The 22,582-nt window shown below is 41.6% G+C and overlaps 1 protein-coding gene across 3 annotated transcripts in view; it reads left to right on the top strand.

Annotated features, from left to right (window-relative positions):
- The window catches only part of LOC148392338 (mannosyl-oligosaccharide 1,2-alpha-mannosidase IA), a 68,719-nt gene extending 46,346 nt beyond the window's left edge, over positions 1-22,373 (top strand). For 2 of the 3 annotated variants that reach the window (XM_088386752.1, XM_088386751.1), the window contains 10 exons: positions 720-835; positions 1,301-1,381; positions 14,774-14,868; positions 15,731-15,857; positions 16,081-16,174; positions 17,224-17,339; positions 19,004-19,223; positions 19,687-19,859; positions 21,294-21,409; positions 21,598-22,373. In XM_088386752.1, the coding sequence (XP_088242878.1) occupies positions 720-835; positions 1,301-1,381; positions 14,774-14,868; positions 15,731-15,857; positions 16,081-16,174; positions 17,224-17,339; positions 19,004-19,223; positions 19,687-19,859; positions 21,294-21,409; positions 21,598-21,748 (1,289 nt within the window). In that variant the 3' untranslated portion in view covers positions 21,749-22,373. The remainder of the gene's footprint in view (positions 1-719; positions 836-1,300; positions 1,382-14,773; positions 14,869-15,730; positions 15,858-16,080; positions 16,175-17,223; positions 17,340-19,003; positions 19,224-19,686; positions 19,860-21,293; positions 21,410-21,597) is intronic. The other variant, XM_088386753.1, reaches the window with a different exon arrangement.
- Positions 22,374-22,582: the final 209 nt, after the last annotated feature.

The raw sequence follows: 22,582 nt of genomic DNA, 5'->3' as shown, positions 1-22,582 counted from the left end.
TCTTCACTTTAAGGTTGGGTTATTTTTTCCCTCATATGGAATTTTCCACATTTCTTCTGTTGAGGCCCGAAGCGCTGAGTAAGCAAATGACCACCTGCACACTGAAAAAAGAAGTGACATGAATCACAATGACAGTGCCAATGAATCAATGAATCGGCAGCTAATCCAGCGTCAAATTAATTGGCAGCGTTTTTTCAGATTACACTTTGAATTGTTTTTAAAACAAATATTCAAAGTGTCATGTAGTTCTATCAGATTTTAAGAATAAAATCAAACTTATACAATTATAAATATACATTTACTAGGAAAAACTTAGAAACTAAATTGCAACATGATTTTTAGTTACTTTAAACAAAAGTAGAAACGTGTTAAGTTTTATAATTAAACACAAAAAAAACCTAAAAGAAATTATTTGGGGAAAAAAATAAAACCATTTTACAGCAGCATGCAGTGCTCAAGATAAATAAATGAAATTCCAGCATTATCCACATGATAAAGCACCTGCTCTGACATCTTTTTCATTATTATTGAGAATCACCCATGTTACGTCGCTTTGAATCTTCCTCCCGGTGCAATGACGACTTGGTATATTTTATTCATTTGTACCCAAATACGGATGTCATAAATGTTTCTCCCGCAGCGGCGTTAGCGAGCCGCTGCGCTCGTGGTCATAAATCACGGCACGTGACACTTAGTCACTTTGTCTGGTGTGCTTGCAGGTGGCCTGAGAGGAGCATCCATCATCGACTCGCTGGATACGCTCTACATTATGGGACTCTTGGATGAGTACAATGACGCCAAGGAGTGGGTCAGGAGCAACCTGGACCTAACCTCGGTAAGACGGTCACTTTTCTTTTTAAATGTGTTTATGACCATCAATGGCTTATCATTTGCTGCTTCAAACCAAGATGGCTGACATGTAAAAAATAAACCCACACAAGATAAAAGGAAAAAAAAGCTCAAATATCAGTATTTATTCTTGGAAATGTGATATTAAAAAAAACATTGTCTCTCCCGTGTATGCGACACAGATTTTGCTCATATTTTACTCATGATGCCATCAGTGCGTTGACTGTGTATCAAACAAGCCTTCCGAGTTCCATTTTTGTCATTTCTCCGTTGATTTAGCAATGCAAATCGAACACTATCGCTTTCTAAATATACACCATTGACAAAAGCAAGCCGGCAAGTTAATTTAATTGATGACATTATTACTGATCATTTGCGTTCATGTTCTCTCTTTGCTGACAAGGCTGACAAGTGACGTTCTCCCGCTCTCTCTTTCTCTCTCTCGCTGTAGAATGGCGAAGCGTCACTCTTTGAGGTGAACATCCGCTACGTCGGCGGGCTGCTGTCGGCATATTATCTGACGGGAGAGGAGGTAAGATGAATAGATGTCTCGTGGTGTTATCCCGCTGCACTCCCACCGATCGAGACCCACTTCCTCCTTTTCTTCCCCGGTCCAAACTTTGATGGGTGAAAAGACTTTCTGGGAAGTGTGTGATAAAACAGTCCGATGTGTGTGAGCGTGTGTGCTGTCACGTACAAAGATGGACTTAGCTTTTTTTTTTTACATCGCTAGTTTTTTGGCAAATTTAGCATTAATGTGTTCACATTATATTGACAACTAATATAAATTACTGAACAATAATTTATAGATTTGCAACAAAACGTGGAGTGAGTTCTCCAAGCTCTCAGCTTTAGTGTAACTACATGTATGTGGAAAAGCGACCACATCACACCCATCCTCTGTTCTCTGCACTGGCTGCCCATCAAATTCCAATCTGATTATAAAACCGCCCTCCTCACTCACCGGCGTATCCTCGGACATGCTCCCCCATACCTCAAAGAACTCCTTGCCCCAAAACCTGCCACCCGAAGCCTCCACTCATCCAATTCACACCTTCTCCACGTCCCAAAAATCAAGTTGCGGACCATGGGCTATCGGGCCTTCTGCCATGCAGCCCCCACACTGTGGAACTCCCTCCCCGACCACCTAAGAGCACCCCAATCCACTGACTCTTTCAAAACCGGACTTAAAACTCACCTCTTTACTCTAGCATTTCCGTAATCCTGTTCTCACATCCTGGTTGTCGTCCAGTTGTTTTATACTTGTTCTTGCTTTGATTTCTTGTTTTTACTTGCCTTGTAGCACTTTGAGATTCCTCCGAATGTAAAGTGTGTTATAAATATAATTTATTATTATTATTATTTACGTTAGAAACAAAACACGACAAATAGCTCCAAGATGGACATATCAAAAAAATTATTATTATGTTAGCATAATCACGGCTACGTTATTCTGATAAAAAAAAATAAAAATGCCAATACCGTTTGTCACTTCACACCATGGAGAAGTGGGAAAAGAATGGAGTGAGGTTAGCAAGACAAACCCTCATTATCCGTGAAGAGTGGTTGGAGGTCAGCGAGCATCTTCCCGCGGCAAAGACTCCACCGATCGCTCCGCTCTTGTCGCTCCCACCCTCACACCGTAGGTGGACTATTTTTAACAGCGACTACATGCTACGGCTGTGCACGAGCTAATGGGGCAAGCGCCTACAGAAAGTCTCCGGCAGCTTTAATGGAAATTGATTGAAATGTGAACACATGTGATATAATGGAACACGTTGGATGTAACCCATTTTCACACAATGCTCTTAGTGCATACGTGCGGCTTTACAATCTGGAGTGATGGGGATGAATGACTAGCCTGTATTAGTACTTAAATAGCATATTAGCTACAACATTTGTGCAAGGAACAGTCAGGTTCCGTGGGCTAGCAAAGTTAGCATAAACGCTACATGTTAAAGTATCATACAAAGTTCCACAAAATTATACAGAATTACAAAAAGGAATGTTTGCTCTCATAAATCAATGTATTTTTGTGACAAAAGTGCTAGCTAAAAAAGTCAGGTTCCCTTGGCTAGCAAATTTAGCGTAATTCCATGGGTGCTGCTTGAATTGTGATGTGCTCATTCAACTTGTATCAGAGGGCCACCACTATGTGGATTTTCAGAAGCTTTGATTTAACACTAGTTTTCATAATTTCTCAAGTCTTGTTGGGTTTTCCATCTGAAGATTTTTTCTGACTTCAATGGCATTTCAAACAAACCAATATTCAGATCTGGTAGGTCACATGGCAGCTCACGTGTGTCGGCAGTCAATGATGCGGGCATCCGCATGAGCCCCATGTTTTATTCATACTACATAGCAGCAAAACTGACAGCTTCGTGTTTTTCTTGCCGATGGTCTGTCCACTGATGTAAAGCCAATCTCGAGTCGTTACAGTGGCACGTTGAACAAAAGAAACCCTTGATTGGGTCCCACAGTGTGACAGAACCAAAGGGAAGAAAAAGATTTTTCTGCCACAAGGCGGACGTCATTAAGAGCTCTGTAATGAGTCCTCGCAGTTGATTTGTTTGTCGCTCCCCCTTAAAGGCATCACACCTTTCATCCGTCTCACTGCAGGGTTCCAATTGTGGCAGGCTCATTTGGGCGGTGGCCAGAGCTCACACAAAGAATTAATTCAATTCAGCAGGAGAGAAAAGAGTAGTAGAAACTCAGACGTTAAATCACCATTCCAAGCCTGGACCTATTAGCGTATTAGCATTTTTCATCAAGATTAATTTCAAATAGTAGCACACGGACGACAAGGCATGATGTAGAATCGTTTGTGAGCTGTGCCTTCAGTTCAAAGCTGCTATTTAGCATACCAACTGTTGCCATGTTGGCAAATTGGATCAATTTAAATTTCTTGTGGAAAACTCCTACTCATTATTTTATACTATCTTTCTACAGTATGACGTTACCATACCAACTACTAACATGCTAGTTTAAGCGTCAATTCACACAGCATATATTACCTGTCTCCAGGGCGTAATGTAAATGTATTACCATCTGTCTTGATACTGTACGTGTTGGGATCTTACACTGTGTTAATGTGACAAGTGTTAGCACGTTAGCATTCCACCTAGCTGCCGTGTTGTCGTGCAAAAATAATTGCAAAAGTGTTTTGGAGTCTGCGCGTGGCGAGAAACAGATGCGCTGCACCTGCACATCATTTCCATAATGTTCCTGCAATATTTGATTCAGAAGAAGCGAGCGGTCTGCATTAGCCACATAATGAATATCAATTTGCTGTGCGCGGCGAGTGGGGGTCAAGTCGCAACAAACACAAAACAATGTGATTACACAGGTGGATAAAGCCGCAAACAACGCAAACTCTCAAAAACGCGCTCAAAATAAACTAAACTCGGTGTATAAAAAAAATCATGTTGTGTTGTCACCGAGTGGCATTTTATTGGTACTGCTGGAATTAAGATAGATAGATAAATAGATAGATAGATAGATAGATAGATAGATAGATAGATAGATAGATAGATAGATAGATAGATAGATAGATAGATAGATAGATAGATAGATAGATAGATAGATAGATAGATAGATAGATAGATAGATAGATAGATAGATATCTGATGTATGAATTCCCAATTTTATTATTTACTAAAATGGCATGTAATGTAATTAAATTTACGTTTAACATTTTTAAATTGAGTTGATCAAATGCTTAATAACAGCAAAAGTAGTTATTACCAATGCAATAAAAACCTGATCTTCATTAAGATGGTCATAAGATTCATCCATGACACACACATGATTGATATTGATACTAAAACCGTAATAAAATAAAACAACACTAAAATAAACAAAGTCTAATGAAGACCATTAGTGTAGAAAATAGAAAGGTTTAATGAGCTGGTCATCTGTTCCTTGTTTTCTCTCAGGCTTCAATTCAAGGCTTTCATATCTTGAAAACTTATTGTCATCTCTCTCAGTCACACGCACACAAAATAAAATGAAAAGAAGTTGGCCTTGGCAGCACATAATGGACACAGCGTCTGCCGAGCCGCTTCTCATCTGGTCCAATTCTCACTCGCTCAGACGCTCATTAGCCATTTTCAAGCCTCTCGTTCTCTCTGGATGCATGTTTGTCTTTCTTTTGTCTTTCACCCTGTGCCTCTGTGCCTCCTCTCTCTTTTCTACCCCCTTTTCTACTCCATTTGTCCGTCTCTATGCCTGGCAATCTATGCAGCTATCAAAATTTATCTACCGAGAGCTTATTCTTATTTCAAATACAATCACACTACGGGGATATAATGCTTATCAATCTGCCTTTGCGCTTCCTGTACTTGAATTGCTATCCTGCTAGCTGTAAGCATTTTAGCCTGTTAAAATTTGGCGTCCACGAAGAACTTCAAGGTAGCGGCATAATTGAGTGTCTATTTTACCAAGCTACCGTGGCCATTAATTAAACGTGTAAAAGGCAAGTTTGCTAACCCGAGCTGATCAATTGAAATAAATAATGAATGAAACCCGCTCAATTATTCAGCACGCTAGCTCGTATTAACTCAAAGTCCTTGTGGAACTGCAAAGCTAGACACAGAATCCTCATGTTAAAAACAAACACATTAGCTCAGTTCCCGAGTGGCCGAGACTGCACTGATTGATTGATCGGTGGCGTCATATTCGGTGTAGCACAATTAGCTAATGGATTTCAGTGGGAACACCAACGTCCCCCTTAGAGGTGACGATCAGGAAGGATGAATGGGTGTCTGGGGATGGTATTGGCCAAGAAATCGCCTCCCGTCTCTATGCTAATATAGCGTTATGACTGCAAATAGTTTCCCGCAGCTAAGATGTCCTTCAATTAGAGATACCAGATGTCCTTTCCTTGATAATTCTTCGTACGTTGTGCGGTCTAATATGCAGCATCCCATGCTAAGTCACAGCTAAGCTATTGTTAGAAACAGTAGCAGATTTCAAAGAGACCGATTACATTTAAGACTGGATTGAGGGTAATAACATATTGGCCATACTTGGAAGCCGAGTTGACCAGGTACTAGAAATATAAAGTAATTAGCAAGTAGGTACTGATTCAAAAACACAGAGCAAGAGTAGAGTTGTGCAATCGGCTACTTGTTACATCGGTCACTTGTTACAAAGCAGAATCTTCAAAACGCAATCATAAACCAATGAAATATGGCAAAGCAGATGCAATACAACTCAGAGTTTCCTTTTCACAATTCTCACTTGGACTTTGAAGGTCACGCGTCACCAAAGCTTCCATATTATCAGCATTTTTTAGTTTTTTTTATCTTTCGACTTTAAAATTAGCACTTTTGTCGGCAATTCTCTCGCGGCCCATTAAATAAAAGCTTTCATTGAGGAAACACTTGAGAGCCTTTTTTCGTGCAAGGCTTGCATCTTTTGAATGTTAAATTCAGTTTTGTAATTGTTTTAAATCGGCTCACATGAAGGTCGATGTTTCATCAAGCCATCCACTGGGAGTAGGGATGAGATTATATAAAAGTGGTTATTAATTCATCGGTTCATTGATTTTACGAGTGGTTAATTTTGTAGGCTTGTTTACATTTAGTATGGCACGCAGCCCCCCAAGTCAGCCTCAAAATTAGTTTTACGTAGCAAAATGACGTTTTTTGGACATTTCTATATGAAAAGACACCAAAAAAATGCCTAAAAGAACACACAGAACGTCTGCCGTTTTGGTTTGAAACAATCCTGTTAGGGGAATTTTGCTCAGTTTGGATCCTTCAAAGATGTCCTTGAGATTTTATCCAGTTGCTACCAACTTTGAAATAATCATATTACATTATAATAGTAAAACTGTTAAGTTTGTGGCGGCAAAGTTTGATGACTTGCGACTTTAAAGCCATTTATCTTTCATTCTTAACTGAGAGTTTGGAGCACGCTTACTGGCGCACAAAATAAAATATTCGTGCACCGCCACGCTGTGCTTTCTAATTGCAGCCAAAATACCCCCCGCGCCAGTGTTATTTTTTCCAAGCAATTTTCAGCTTCACCGCGGCAGGTTTCTCCCCAAGACTCCAGTCACGATGGCAGTAAACTGGAATGGCGCGCTCTGATATCTTCCCGTAGAACACGGGGATCGAGATGCCTTGTGCAGGTATTTAATAGGGCGTCAAATAGCCTGTCAAGCGCACGATGTAAGCCCCCTTGTTCAACTGGAGCTTTAGTGCTCTTCCTATGCTTGCTGCCCCAAGGTTTCCTTACTCTGAAAACTTAAACCATGAAACGATCTTTGTCTCTAACATCACACATGCAGTTCGGGACCAAATTGAAATAATTCTGATGGATATCTTATTAAAATCGGAAATTTAAATTGCAGTTTTGACGTCGATTAATCTGAGCCTTACCGTTCGGTCTTGTCGACACCACTCGTGTTGACGAAAATTGCAAACGTAGATGACTGCCCGTTGCTCTGAAAGTAATATTGGACATATGGTTTCTTCATCTGATACTATTTTATTTTATATCTAGCTGAAAGCATTTTGGTCCACTTTCTGTGAGTTGACGAATTATTATGTTTGCTTAGCCAGCGTGAAGTAGAGTCGATGTCAATTTGCTTGCTAAACTCAAGCTGTTTACCTGTCAAGCCACATTTGAAAGGCTTTCCTTTCATACCTGTGGAGAAAATGCCATTTTCTCTACAAGTGTGAAGGTGAATACGATCTTGACAAAGAGGATTTTGTGCTAACACTCCCAGAGAGTGAAGCCGTCATTTTTTATTTCTTATTTATTTTTTGGGGACATGGCCAAAAATAGGATTACGCTGCATTCTGACATTTTGAGGTGAAATTTGGGGTTGGAGTGTGATATGTGGGTTAATATACACAGAAGCTTCAAGCGCACATTCCAACTGGGTGATGCCAGTTTTAAGTTGGGTGTTAACAACTGATTTTTTTTATCTTTTTTATTCCTTCCTCCTCCCAAAAGGTTCATATTTGCGGGAGGGCGCTTTATCAGGGAGTGCAGCCTCAGCTTAGGTGCTCCTTGACATTTTGAATACTTCACAAAAGACGTGTGAGGCCTTCATTTTAAGCGTCTGATGGGGTTATTTTTAAACTCTATGCATTAAATACTAATTAGCTGTTTGATGTGCATGCAGACTCACCAATCAGCCATTTTGGGAACGTGTCTCTCTGACAAACTCGGAGGAAATTTGCCCAACGCTGGTATGCTACATTGACACGTTGTGCTAATACTTTTTTTCGTCTTTTGTGAGTAGATTAGCATAGCATAGCATCAGACTTTGAAAATCATTCTAAGAACTCTTGGAAAGTTTGAGAAGAAAAACAATAAAGAAAAACATCCCTGAAATTGAATCAGAAGGCATATATTTTGGTTTGGTGACTCTTGGGCAAATTAGCTCAGTAAGAAACAGGTTAGCGCTAATTTATGAAATTATTTTCATCTAATGTGGGCATCAGTATGCCCTTCATTTCCAGGATTTGCAGGGAAAAGAGTTTATATGTTTATATGTCGTGTTTACGGCGTACAGGAAAATGCATGTGTGTCGTTTTCTTCACTCAGCGGTACATTTGTGACCATAAACTGAATGGAATGTTCTCGACATTTGTCGGAGGACGGCGAAAAAAAGGCAATGGTGGGTAACATTTTCTTGTCCTTCGATTTCTTCGCCGAGCCATTCCGGATACTCGCTTCCTGTGAGACGAAGAACAAAAAGTGTTTACTGTCTGTTGTCGGAAATCAAAAAATGCGACTATGATGAGGTCATCAACCTGTAATTGCATCCCAGGAGCTGTGATGTTCCGCCTGGCATCCTCCTCCAGAACACATCGATTCTCCAATGGCCAATTCCGACCGACGGGGCTCCCGCTTCCCTTCCACTTCATTTTGCCGCCGATTCCTTCTCCGTAGTGCAAAGTGTTCATTCGGGCCATTTTCAGCGAGAGCAGCATTCCATTAAAAGCACAGGATTGAACACATGGTGACCTCTCATCCGGTCAGAGTACCCTTTTTTGTCTGGAAGATTTTGTATTCCGTTCTAGCCACGGCCACGCAATCACTGCTCGTTCGCCCCGGTGCAAGCAAATCAGCGTCGAATTTTAATTTCCCGCCTTAACGAACCCGCCTCGCTTTGATTTCGGCTCACTGATTGCACCGATGACATCGAGCGGTCTCGGAGCCAGGCGTTGGGAGTGAAAGAAAAAAAAAAAGGCTCGACTATCTGTTTTTCTTGTCAGACAATCATGTGCGCGTTTGCCGGATGCCAATGCGAGTGGCTGGCAAGCACGTTGGCAAATTAGAAGTGGAAATGACTTTGTTGTGCTGCCAAAGTGCGTTTCAGCGCCGTCAATCAGCAACTTCACACACAAGAACACAATTGAAGCACTTGATGATGGATTTTACGACTTGATTAACAATGATTTGTCTCTTCCAAAGCTATTCTGATGCAAGTAGCATCTGGGTTGGACTTATTGTAATTCTACCGACAGCATGGCAGAATGAAAATGGAAATGTTATGACATCACGACTACCCCCCAAAAAGAACCAATTAAAGCGCTACTTAATTCAAGTGAAGGTTAATGCTATGAAAATAAAAAACTCTGACTTGGTGTCTGCACAGTGGACAGTGACTTTAACACAAATAGACCCCATTCTGCTTTTCCCGTCCGTCCACACTGGAGGTGAAGTGTTGACTGTTATTCAAGGCGACGCAACCTGCGATCTGATTCCCCCCCCCCCACTCACACACACACACACACACACACACAAAGTCGTCCAAGGACATCTGAAAACATTAGCCGATGTCAGTCTTCAATTGGCCCTAACAACAAGGTGACTTTCACAATGCTTGTACAGTTAAGTCGCACTTGTTCCTTTAAATGGAAACGTTTATAGCTCAAAAGTGTCCTTTAAATTCACCTTTTAGTCACGATTTTATCGTCGTCATTCGCATGCGTTAGCTCGGGATTAAAATTGTGCTGGATAAAAACAATGGACATCACTCACCAATATTTAAAAAAAAATTCACATTGTTTTGGAGGTTGTTTTGTTATTATTTTTATCATATGTGTACACTGTTTATATAAAATTAATTTTTATTTTATTATTTTCAAGGGGACACTCTTTAGATTATATTATCAGATTGTAAACTAAAATACAATATGGGTCAGATACATAAATTGGACGTCTGTCCTATTTGACGCATTTTTGCGAGTTGATTCAACTAGAAAAAAATCAAATCAACCAAATAAGATTTTTAGATGTGCATTGTCAATCCACACTTTAGAATCTCATGCATCATGCGGTTCGAATGAATAATATATTGTAACGGACTGACAAATGTGATAAATAATTTCGACTTCAGAGACGACACCAATGTCACTCATGTTGGTCTTTCCGTACAGTTTGTCCGTGTCTACCAAGCCTTTCTGTGCTGCCCCTCCCAAACTTCTCTCATCGCTGTGCAAACAGATGGAGACACATCCAAAAGTGTCGCAAGTGACGCCTCAGACCGCTTAAATCTTCCATCTCCGTGGAATTGGATGCACATGCCTGAGCCCCATTTCATTTCCTCCCGTTAGCCGCCAACCAACGCCGACATCCCAAAATAAACCGGTAGCGAGATGCTGAAGTCGCGATGTCGCACAGCACATCGCCACGATAATGTTTAATGGGAATCAGGCAATTTTTCTTGAAGCAGTCCTCCATGACTTTTATGCGCCACCTTTCTTGACGAGCAGTTCGATTTAATTACCATCAAAAACGAGACAAGGTCCATGCAATATCTATGAGCGCTGACATTTTAGGCAAAGCCCAAAATCCCTTCAGAGGACCCCTTAGGCCTCCTTCTGACGGTTACCCTGGGAAAATAAGATGCTGTTCCTCTCTATCTAGTGGAACTACGCCTCGTTGTCCTCAGCCTCTGAAATGTCTTCAGATAGATCGCACCTCTTAGTGCTCCTCTTGCGTAGAAAAGTGTCAAAATGATTCATAGTCATCGACGTTGCCTCCGATGCCCATGGCTCTCTATTCCTACTGGTGCTTATGTCATTGCTCTTTGTACGATTCCGTAGTCTGCTTCATTTTTCTCTGACATACCCATGTATGAAAACCCTGATTCTCCCCCCCGAATAAATATCTTGGTATGTTTGTGAGGAATGACCTCAGGCGAGTGGCCTCTGGTAAAACTAATCTCTGGTGACAAGGTGGAAGTTCTGAAAGCCTGAATGTGTTCAGGCGTCACTTCAGTGGCTACACAGTCGTCAATGCCATGACGACCACGACTAAGTGCTCATGCTTTCTGCTGTCATGGATGCAAAAATAAAAAAAAAGGTCCTAATAGTCTGTAAACTCTGCTCTGGACTGGTAGATGTAAGATGTAGGTATGGAGCGAGAGAAACGGATATAAGGGTATATTGGGTTTAAATTTTAGGTTATGGTTTGTTGTAGGGTTAAGGGTCAGAGTGAATCCACTTGTCCAGTGTCCTTAAAATGAGCCACCTACTTTCGCACAAGCTCGGCTGGATTTATTCGCTTCGACCAGCTGGAAGCCCAAACAGCTCTCGCATTTACTTTTTGCGCCTTCAAATCGATGAGGCACGTCCAACCCGCCGTGAACAACAACAAGCCTTTTTGCAGCCCAGCTCGTCTGTCCGTGTGTTTGTGTGTGCGTGCGTGTGTGTGTGTATGGGAGAGAGAGAGACGGTGGAATGTCACCTCAACCTCTCCCGCTGAGAAAATGAGGGGAATCACGAGATGTTCAACCCCAGCCCATGACAGACGGGGTGGGTTAGCGCTGCTTCCCGTATGGGATCCATGGCAACAGTTTGCAACTGGAGGTCAGGGACCAATCAGACAAGAGAATGACATTGTCATGTCGGTCGGTACGGGACCATTACTCACACCTCTGCTGGAGGATGCAAGTCCAAACCATATGCTTCTTGTCCTTTGAGGCACTGCAAGTGTCCTTTACGTTTTTCCTACTCCGCCAGGGATTTGTCGTTTGTGCTGACAGTGAATATGTTAATAAGTATCGTGGATCTTAGTATGACTCTTTGGGTCAAATTCCTTACTTGGATGTCAAACCCGATGCGGATCAGGTAGCACCTCTGATTGGGTTGCGACAGTGATTATCACCGTTCAAACGATTAACATGAAGACCGACGACAAAACCTGACTGGTGTTGGTCCAACGGAAATGCGGGACTTGCGGAAATCCAAGTCGCAACGCAATGGAAGAACGTGACAGAGCCCTTCCGCGGGTCGCAAGTGCTTCGCTGGAGGTAATTGGCGATTATACAGCAGGCTATAAAGCAATAATGATCACTCTCAGTGTTATTGTAGTGGCCCAACATTACAAACATATAATAGCAATATAACCATCTGCAATGTGTGCCTTAATTGTTTCTAAACAACAAAAGTTGTTGCTCTTATTGGACCATCAACATGCGCGCAAGCGTTCAAGGCCACAATATGGCGCTAATGCGCTCTAATTTAGCGCCGCGCCGCCGAGGACGGCAGCTCGCCGTCGTCGCTCATTTGTTTTCCAAATTGGGCTTTGGTGGCTTCTTCTGTTTTACCGCCCGCCCCCCAATCATTTCTAATTTAGAGAATCTGCTTTAGCGCGTTCTCCGGCGAGGCTGCGCTGCATAAATTATGCAGAGTAGTCTTTATTTAATTTTTTTGTTCTTGAACCACGAGGCTCTGGCGGCTGACGTGAGAAATTCATTAGTGGACTGAAATGCACATCACCACTGGCAACTCACTAAAAAAAAATTTTCCAAGAATTATTTTTTAAAGAAATAATGAAATCAGGGATCAAATATAACAAATTAATCGCACAAATTAGAGAATTTGTTTTCTTAATAGATTAATTTCGACATCAAATAAAGACCTATATTCTTGTTAATTTTCATGAATTGTACTTAATTTTAACTATTTTTAGAATAATTTTAAAATAAAAAAAGTGAAAATTATATAACGATTATATTACAGGTGGTCCGTCCCAGGCAGTCTAAATTGGAGTTATTTTTCTGTGTTTTATTTTTTTCTCTGTCTTCAGCCCCAGACATCAGATACGGCTTTAAATGTCATCCACTCTATTCTCTAATGGAAAGTTATTTTTAGAGCACACAGACTTTTGGAGTACACTAAATGAAACATTCTTCTCAGAAAAGTACATTTTTAAAAAGATCATTTAAAAAAAAATACACAAAAAATCTTAATGTACATACACCAATTTTGCTTTTCTGTTTGTGGCCACCTTAAAAATATTTCAAAATGAGATGATTTTTTTTGTGTGTTGCTGCATGGCAACAGTCAAAATGACATGATTCCCTTTTCTTTATTATAACCGACAGCAAAAGCGTCCTGAAGGAGACTTGCTGGTCCAAGACCTTTCTTGTAGTTCTTCTCTCCGTGTCCCGAGGGCAGACAGACAGACAGGCAGACAGACATGCCGCATTTTTGCAACTAAGCAAAAGTGGCAGCCCGAATCTGCTTTCTGCATCGTCCCTCCGCCGGGCCATGACACTGTTTGCTCTTCCTTTCCCGGGTGGTCGCTCCAGCGCTGATGGAAACAGCCGCTTGCATCCCACCGCGCTGCAACCTGTCGGCCGTCGCCTCCCATCAGCTGTCTCGTCTTATCAGGCGGGCAAACAAAAAGTCAAGAATGGGTGTACACCTGACGATGATGACGGTAGCTCTTCATCGCAGGAGGACGAGTAGTAGGCGGCGGGAGTTTAATTAACTTCCGGGATGGCGGACGAGGCCCACGGCGCCGTTCCCGAGCGCGGCCTTTAATTTAGCGCGCGGAATAAACGGGTGAGCAGATGCCAGCCCCGAGCCGCTCGCCTGTAATTAATCATGTCATCTCCAAACAAGCAAACTGTGACCACCGTGTCATGCTCTTGTGCTATTTTTAGACACACTGGATGATGCTGGTTGTTACCTCCGCCAAGCAAGACTTGACCTTTATGAGCATCTGCTGGTGTGATTGTCTGGCGAATATCATCAGCAAATATTCTAAATGTTCGAGGGTTTGTTTTTCAGACCTCCTACAAAAATGAAAATAATAATTTTACACACAGATGTGTAAAAACAGTATTTTTTATTTTCATTTCATTCATTCCAAAAAATAGGAATACATGTTGCGGATATCCTGAAAATTTGTTGAAATAAAAAAAATTAAAAAATCCTGAAAGAAAGTTCCTGAAAAAATGCTAAATTGAAAAAAATAAAATAAAAATTTGCAGGTTTCGCCATTTTCTGTACTTTACAGATAGCCTGAAAAAAAATATTTACTTTTTCCAAATAAGTTCTGAAATGTACAAAAATAAATTGATATCCTGGAAAATCTTCAATGGTTGAAAAAGCGAATTCTCCCACAAGACTGAAACAAAGTATTTATCCTGGTAATGCTAGGTTTTTATTTTTAATCTGTCAGCAGCAGCAGTATGTTGTTGAAACAACGACACGCAAGTGTCATTTGTGGCCTTTCTTTGTCTGCATTACAACTTTGACCAACTTTCCTTTTGCTCGCTATTGATTTCCTGTCCAACGCTTTGCCTGTGAAGCTTCTCTTGCCTACGCTTGTGTTTTTCCATCTCTCTTCATCAATATCACACCTGACTCTCTTCTCTTTTGTTCCCGGACACTAAACGCACAATTTGGTGATTGATGAGCCATTAGCCTCGGCCATGGCCTCGGCTGCCGAGAGCTTGGCCCAGAGTCGAGACGGACAGAAAAAAAGTGCTTCCTTAAAGGGACAGCGTCTTAAAATACCCATTTTGCTTGGAATGCTTGTTGGCTTCAATGTCAATGACACTTTCATTTATGATGTATAAACATAGTTTGTGTCCAAAATTGATCGGAGGATGCCTGGTTGGGTATGTCTAAGTCTCTCTTTTTTGTGTGTGGTTTTACAGATGTTTAAGACTAAAGTGTTGGAATTGGGCGCAAAGTTGCTCCCGGCTTTCAACACGCCGACGGGGATCCCGCGAGGAGTCATCAACCTGGGGAGGTGAGCATCAGCAACCATCTCCAAATCGATCCAGAGTGGCAAGCTAAAGGCTTTTAGTCAGATGACAGCTACATAGCTTGCCCTACAAGCTAACTTGGTAGCCTACGTCATTCAGTTATATGTTACAAACACTCATTACTTCTTCTTTCGGATCATCATCGTCCGTCCAAATATAAGCTTGTGAGATTTTCTATTAATACACTTTTAAAAAGTGTTTGACGTGCTTGCTAGTTAATGTAGCAGAGAGCTGCAAACGAAGTGTTGATGTCATTTCGATTAGGCGCTAATCCATGTGGGTAAACAAAAATGGGCCGAATAATATTTGCATGCATTATAGAGCGCGTGCGGACTCGCTTGGGCTGCTCATCTGAGGCATTAAAGTGTCCCGGCCTAAGTGGCCAACGGACGTGACGACCAACACAGCTCCGTCCACTGTGAACACGGCGTCCATTGCGCAATTACTTTTGCTTTACGCGCCGGGTGGGAGGCGACCGAGCGGGGCGGACATCTGCTGGCTCACTCGGTTATCTTCTGCTGCACATCAGGAGGGGGGAAAAAAGGAAGGAAGTGGTAGGATGTTATGTGACGTGTGTTCGTGTGAGGCAAAAGAGTGACTCAATAAAATGTATGAAAAGTCTGCACACCGATGTTCAAATGGTAGTTTTGGGGGATGTTTTTTTTGCAACTGTATTATTTTTAATTTGCTTGGCTTTTCATTTTATTTTTGTAATTATAGTATTTAGTGTATACATTATATTTTCATCACATGTATTCTACTGTTTTTATTATATGACATGAAATTTTTATATGTATATCAATGATAATTTCTATACTTAGTCTGTGTTTGTTTTCCATTCTGTTGCAGTGGCAGCAGTTGGAGTTGGGGCTGGGCGTCGGCCGGGAGCAGCATCCTGGCCGAGTTCGGGACCCTGCACTTGGAGTTCATCCACCTCAGCGAGCTCTCCGGTGACCCCATTTACACCGAAAAGGTACAACTATTCAAGCAAAATCGTAATATTTCATTGAAACAAGCTTCAGATCTGTGATTGTTGATTAGAGGGGGTGATAATATCATTGTATTATGTTTGTGAATGATGCCCAAATTTTTACAGAGGAGGATTGTGCACCATTGTTGGGTTTGAAAATTCAATTAAAATAAAATTAAATTTTAGAATCTTTAAATGTTGATGGCTTTTTCAATTATATGTGCAGGTAATGAACATCCGGAAGCTGCTGAATAAGATTGAGAAGCCTCAAGGCCTGTACCCCAATTTCCTCAGCCCGGTCAGCGGAAACTGGGTCCAACGTACGTACAAATTTGTAGGATAGACACGTCCTGTTTTTTCACAATTCCTTTTGTGCGTAACAGCAAGGCCCATTTCTTGTCATCACACTTGTGAGGTGAGATCACAAAAAAAAATCTCTATCATTGCACACTGCAGGTGTCCCTAATAGTGTGGCCGTATTGCACCTCCTCTTGAGCTTCTCCAAGAGTCTACATTGAAATTCATAGCTGAATATGATATTTCAGCGGGGGCGTGCATGCGACTCCCACGCAATGTTCTCCCAACGCCTCTCGCTGCATTTGTCCTTGACACACACGCACAAGACACACGCACGCTCTCTGTCCTTTTTAGTGCGATAACGCCAACAACTGGCAACAATTAGCCTCTGTATTCATGCGGAATAGCTGCTTTTCAGCCCCCCCTCCCTCGCCACCCTGATCGTTTTCACGTCTTTTCTGGTAAATCGGAAAAGATCCAATTTTCTAAAGTAATTGAATTCATTATCATTTCAATAAGGCAAAAGCGGCGCGAGCTCTGCAGCCGCCGCTTTGGTGCCGCACATTAATAAGCAGAACAATTGACGGACAGTTGAGCGGGGATGCTTCAGTGAGGCACGTACACGACAGCACCTTCACAAACAACAACGCGATCAAATCCATATGCAATGTAGACATCCAGAGAATTAACTTTGGTGATGTCACCAAAAATGTGACAATAACCACCCTGCAATCTGTTTGTCTCTGTTCAAGCTGTAATATTCATTGATTGCCCTCTAAGTCGGTTTCACTAGACAACATGAATTTTGGTGGGCATGAGAAGACCCACAAAAAACTGTCAAGAAGCCCAGAAAGACACAGGAAGTATTTTGGGACATTTTCAGAGAGTCCTTTAAAAACAAACTTATATTTTTGATCCAGGAATCCATTTTTGTAGTAAATTAAGATTTGGTGGGCATGCAAATCAAGAGTAGACCCACAAGAAATTTTTCAAGAAGTCAACCCAGAAAAATGACACCGTATGAAACGACTGCCTGGCCTCGTACTACGTGCTTACTATTTGTTCTTCCCAGATCACGTGTCCATTGGCGGTCTGGGGGACAGTTTCTATGAGTACCTCATCAAGTCGTACTTGATGTCGGACAAGACAGACGAGGACGCCAAGAACATGTACTACAACGCTCTGGAGGTACGGACGCCACCAACTCAAACAACCATCGTAATTAAAAAGCTGCATGGGATTGTTCCAGGCGGCGTGACCGATATTGGTTAATAAGCCACAAGCGTGACTCGGGGTCCGTCTTGGATTTAAATCCGCCCCTCCACCAGCGCCCCCTCTCCCAAGTCGGCTCCATAAAGCATGTCAATAAGAAAAAGCTCATTAATTCTGTTTGCTCTCGGGTTATACACACAACGTTTATATTTAATCAGGCATGTCAACTCACCAGATTTTCGTTTTTAAATTAATTCAGCACCCCGAGATGTTTTCATTTACCGACATAACATTTGGTAGAGATGTCCGTCGTGAGTAGACCCACAAAAAAAAACCTTCTCTGAGTGGCTGAGTTTTGAGGGTTGCAATTTTTGTCACCACATGTGGCAGCAGACTTTGCTAGGTTGGGTTAAAGCCACCTTTTTAGACTCAATTTCATTTTGGCCCTTTCCAGGCGTCCTTCAAAGGCGAACTCGCCCTGGAGATTTTGTGCGATTGCTAGCACATTTGTACTAATGGCGGTAGACAGATGGGCGATCCAAAATTGCAAACCATTAATTTTTGTCATTGGAGCATGGCAGCAAAACGTGTTGAGCTGCCATAAAATACATAAATAAAAGTGATTTCGTACTGGCAGACACGTATTGCACGTCTGCTTCTGTACTTGCCATTCATAGGGTCATGCGGCGCACCTTCGAGATTTCGTCTGCCCCGCAGACATTGAGATGCGAGCGGCTTCTTGCCGTTTTCATTTGAATGTATTTCTCGCTCTCCTCCAATTTAGCGTGTAATAAGGCCAGTGAATGCCACATTTAAAAAACCCTGATGCATGTTTAACTTTGCACTCCATAGCTTGACATTTAAGATTTTTGGAAGCTTTTACCTAATTGTGAATAGGTGCTACTTCCAGGCTTACTGTTTTTATTTATTTTTTTATTTAGAATGAGTGTTCGACTTCCTTGGAGGTGCCACGCTTGTTCCAGATATTCTCTTGGGATTAGTGATCGCATTAAAAATAAAACACCAAAATGACGTGAGCACATTCCCTCAGGCTGCAATTAAAAGAAGAAAAAAACACAACATGAACGGTCATTGAGAACCAGGGTCAAACCAGAAGTGCAGGTCGAATGTGTGCGCGTGTATGTGTGTGTGTTTATAGCGAGTGAGATCGAACGCCCAAGTCTCAGCGCAACTCATTACGCGTGGCATTTAAATAAAAGTATGGCGCTAATTAAAAGCGCGCGTGGAACGAGAGCACATTTTCCCCAATTATGCTATTCCCTGATTAGGTTTTTATATTATTATTATTACAAACACATTGCTTCGTTTGGTCTTATTGTCTTAAGTCAGATGAGATGTGTTTCTTTTTATTGTCCGCAAGTTTGCACTTTGGACTTTAATGGGGTGCTAATGTTGTAATAAATAAAATGGCTGTGGTGCGCTGGCCACAATATTAGGTACACTTTTTAGAGCGGGAATACATATAAAAAGGGCAAAAGTAAAATATGTATTTAATTCATCAATTTTAGTCGGTAAAATGGGATAATTTGTTAAAATTGGAATACATATAAATAATCATTGTACTTTATATGTAGATAATGTTTGCAATGTATAAAGATAGCTAATGTACACACCTGCAGGCCATCGAAAGTAACCTGGTGCAGAAGTCGCCCGGCGGCCTGACCTACATGGCGGAGTGGCGGGGGGGCATCCTGGACCACAAGATGGGCCACCTGGCCTGCTTCTCCGGGGGAATGATTGGCATCGGCGCCGACGACGGCGCGCCCGACAAGCGGCAGCACTACCTTGACCTTGCCGCCGAGGTCACACACACCTGCCATGAGAGCTACGACCGCTCGGGTAAGAAGGCAAAAAAATCTAAATTGTCAAAATTGTGTGTAGTCAAATTCCTGCACACTCGAAACCAAACTCCAAATTGTGTCGGCTGAGCTGAAACGCTCAAACATCCTCGGTATACATTGACTCGAGTGGGATATTTCAAGTGTGCTTAAGTGACGCCTGAGTGACTCAAACGAAGGGCTCTGCTCCAGACGTCCTTTTAAAGAGGAAAAACTCAAAGTTGAGATATTTTTATTGGCGCCGTTTCATGAACAAACATCACCATTGTTGGCGACTACCACTTTGGGCCATTGTTTGACAGATAGACAGAAATTGCTCATTTTCTAATCATCCTTGAATCTTCTCTCTTCATTTTCTGTCCTATTCTTTGGTTTTGCACCAAAAACGTTTTTTTGGGTCAATAGACTTTTTTTTTGCAAAGCGTTGTATGTATATAACAGGCGGCGGTCTTTTTTTCTTCCAGCCACAAAACTGGGACCTGAAGCATTCCGCTTTGACGGTGGCGCCGAGGCCACGGCAACCCGGCTGAGCGACAGATACTACATCCTTAGACCCGAAGTCATCGAGAGTTACATGTACATGTGGAGGCTTACCCATGACCCCAAGTACAGGGAGTGGGGATGGGAGGCTGTTGAGGTAAGTAAAAAAAAAAAACACATAACAAAGCAAGAGCTCTAAAGACATCCGTTAACATTTACAATCGAGATAGCTTCCAACTAGAAACAAAGTTGTAAGATAACGAGAAAACAAGAACTTGAGTTACAAGAAAAGTCACACATTTGTGAGGAAAAAAATAAAACTCGAATCAAGTGAGAAGTTTACAAGATGAAAATCATTGTTGTGATAAAAGTCTTGAGTTTGTGTGGTCTAAGATTGATGTGAAAAAAGACGTAACGAAGAGGGAAAAAGTTTTTATTTTGAAAATTACGTAAACTTGCAACCATGATTTAAGTTAATACGATATAGTATTAATCAAAATTATTTTATTATATTATGAGGCAAATTTACAAAAAGGCAACAAATGTTCACACAACTAAAACTATTACAATGAAGCAGATATTTTTTAATATACTACGATAAAGTAATAATCTTATGAGAGCAGTTGTCAAGAATGGGAAACAAATTTTGTCAATATTTATAAGCTTGGTGAATTTATAATTACGGTCACGTATGTGCACCGTACCTACATACTGCATTTTATGGCTTGAACGTAAATGGCTGCCTCCCAACGCTCGGCGACCCTCAAGTGGATTTCTCACGTGTTCCTCGTTCCCTCCCTCTGCAAGATGATTTTCATTGACTGTCTATCAACGCTAAATTTAAAAGGAGGTATGTGATTGGTTGCACTGAGTTTTACATGCAACGGACACGATAATGATACATCGCACAGAACGAATTGTAATCTTGACGGTTTAATTTTCAAAGACATTGAACATCCGAATTTAAATTAAATTAATGTTATAAGAATTAAGTTGGGGTTTTTTTTCTGAATGAAATATTTGAGTGATAAAAGTATAATCAACAATTGCGTTGTATTGGAGTGTGCTGTGAAAGCAACATATCATGAACTACTCACCTTTCACGTCAAATCCCATTAGCATCCCTAATTACCCTTTCCAAGTATCACTATGCAGATGAAAGCCTGAGGTGACGCTTGTGCCTGGCACCCTCTTATTAATGTACATTCGCTGTCATCAAGAGCGAAGGGTTAGCGTGATGGATTTAGCTTGAGTTTAGTCAAAGGCGCCAATCGGGCCTTTAATTAGCCAGCACAAAGGTTGAACACGGAGCATTAACACGTCAGGGTCTCGGCTAATTAGCGTGCGCGAGCCATCCCTTTGTAGCTAACGCCACGCTAATCCGCTCGGCTAGCTCGGACGCTCCCCATTAGGCTCGTTTCGTTTCGCTCGGGATTTCTATTGTGCTCGTACTCGGCTTTTCAGGTGTATACGCGTAGTTTGAATATGATTATGAGTGTCGATGAGGGGGCCCTCGCACTATCTTTGGGATTACAACTCGGTGAAATGATCAAAAAATATACACCACGTATGTTTGATGTCCCGTTCTCAGGCGCTGGAGCGGCACTGCCGAGTGGAGTCGGGCTTCTCGGGGATCCGCGATGTTTACACGTTGGCCGACAGCCACGACAACATGCAGCAGAGCTTCTTCCTCTCAGAGACTCTCAAGTAAGTTAGTAAAATTCTGTGAAGTTAACCATATGTTGCTGTGCGCATAGTGCTATTTTCTTACTCTAGAACGAATTAATGGCATTTCCATTTATTTCAATGAGGATGGTTGATTTCGGATACAAACAATTTGAGTTCCAAGCCCGGACACAAAATTTGTGTATTGATCATGAAGGATTTGCTTTCAGGTATCTGTACCTACTGTTCTCTGACGATGACCTCCTCCCCTCGGAGGACTGGATCTTCAACACGGAGGCTCACCCGCTCCCCGTGGTGCGCAAGAGCTGCCTGCAGGATGCCTCAGTCACTGCGCAGGACAAGAACAAGCTCCCCGGATGACCACCGACCTTTGCGTCCATCTGTCCACGCAGCTCCAAGGGATGCGTTCAACTTCCTTTCCAGTAAAGGACGTGGTGGGTTTTTTTGTCACGCTGTGATTGTATAGTCTAATCTTTTGAATTTGTTTTTTTGGGTGGACAATCAAGACGAAGCTTTTGCAGGCACTTTTTCTTTCCTCTGTGAGGAAAATGAGCTCCATACTGTCGGGGAAACCACTTTGAGTCTGTCAGGGTTGGGTTTTTTTTCTCCAAAGGAATTATTTTGCTTCGCTGACCAAAGGATTTCTTTTCCCCCGCCGCATTCCTACAGTCAAAATTAAGCATCGAAATGTAATAAGAAATATGAAGAGCTCCAGAATATACTGTTGATGTCATGTTTTTTGATGAAACTTTCTCAAAAAATGTCAGGAAAGTGTCTTATGCATCCTGGGACCATTGTAGACAAAACATGGACACTTGTTGGGTTGTTTTTTTGGGTTTTTTTGCCTTTTTGGGCGCACACATCGATGCTGAGAATCATTCCCAAGCCCAAATGTGTTTTCTCATTCCAGTTCCTTTTCTGGTTTTCCTACCAACACTGATTATCAGTGATGTACATAAAAAATATATATATATTTCATTCCTTAGTTCTTTTGTGATCTTTTTGTTCGGTTGGTTTGCTTCCCTCAGGTGTTTACGTAAGAAAAAGGAGGAAAACTAACGTTAAAAACACAACAACAGTATTAAGATTTTAAGTCTACTTTTTGCGGATATTTGGATTCTTATTATTACGACTTATTAAAGTTCGGTTTAACTTTGGTTGTTGAGTATTTTCAAATACTGATTTAAAAGAATA

This window comes from Syngnathus floridae, chromosome 10 (genome assembly GCF_059516105.1).
Source record: "Syngnathus floridae isolate MCC-2025c chromosome 10, RoL_Sflo_1.0, whole genome shotgun sequence".
Taxonomy (NCBI): domain Eukaryota; kingdom Metazoa; phylum Chordata; class Actinopteri; order Syngnathiformes; family Syngnathidae; genus Syngnathus; species Syngnathus floridae.
The sequence above is the reverse complement of the archived record's forward strand: the minus strand, read 5'-3'. Positions and strand labels throughout refer to the sequence as shown.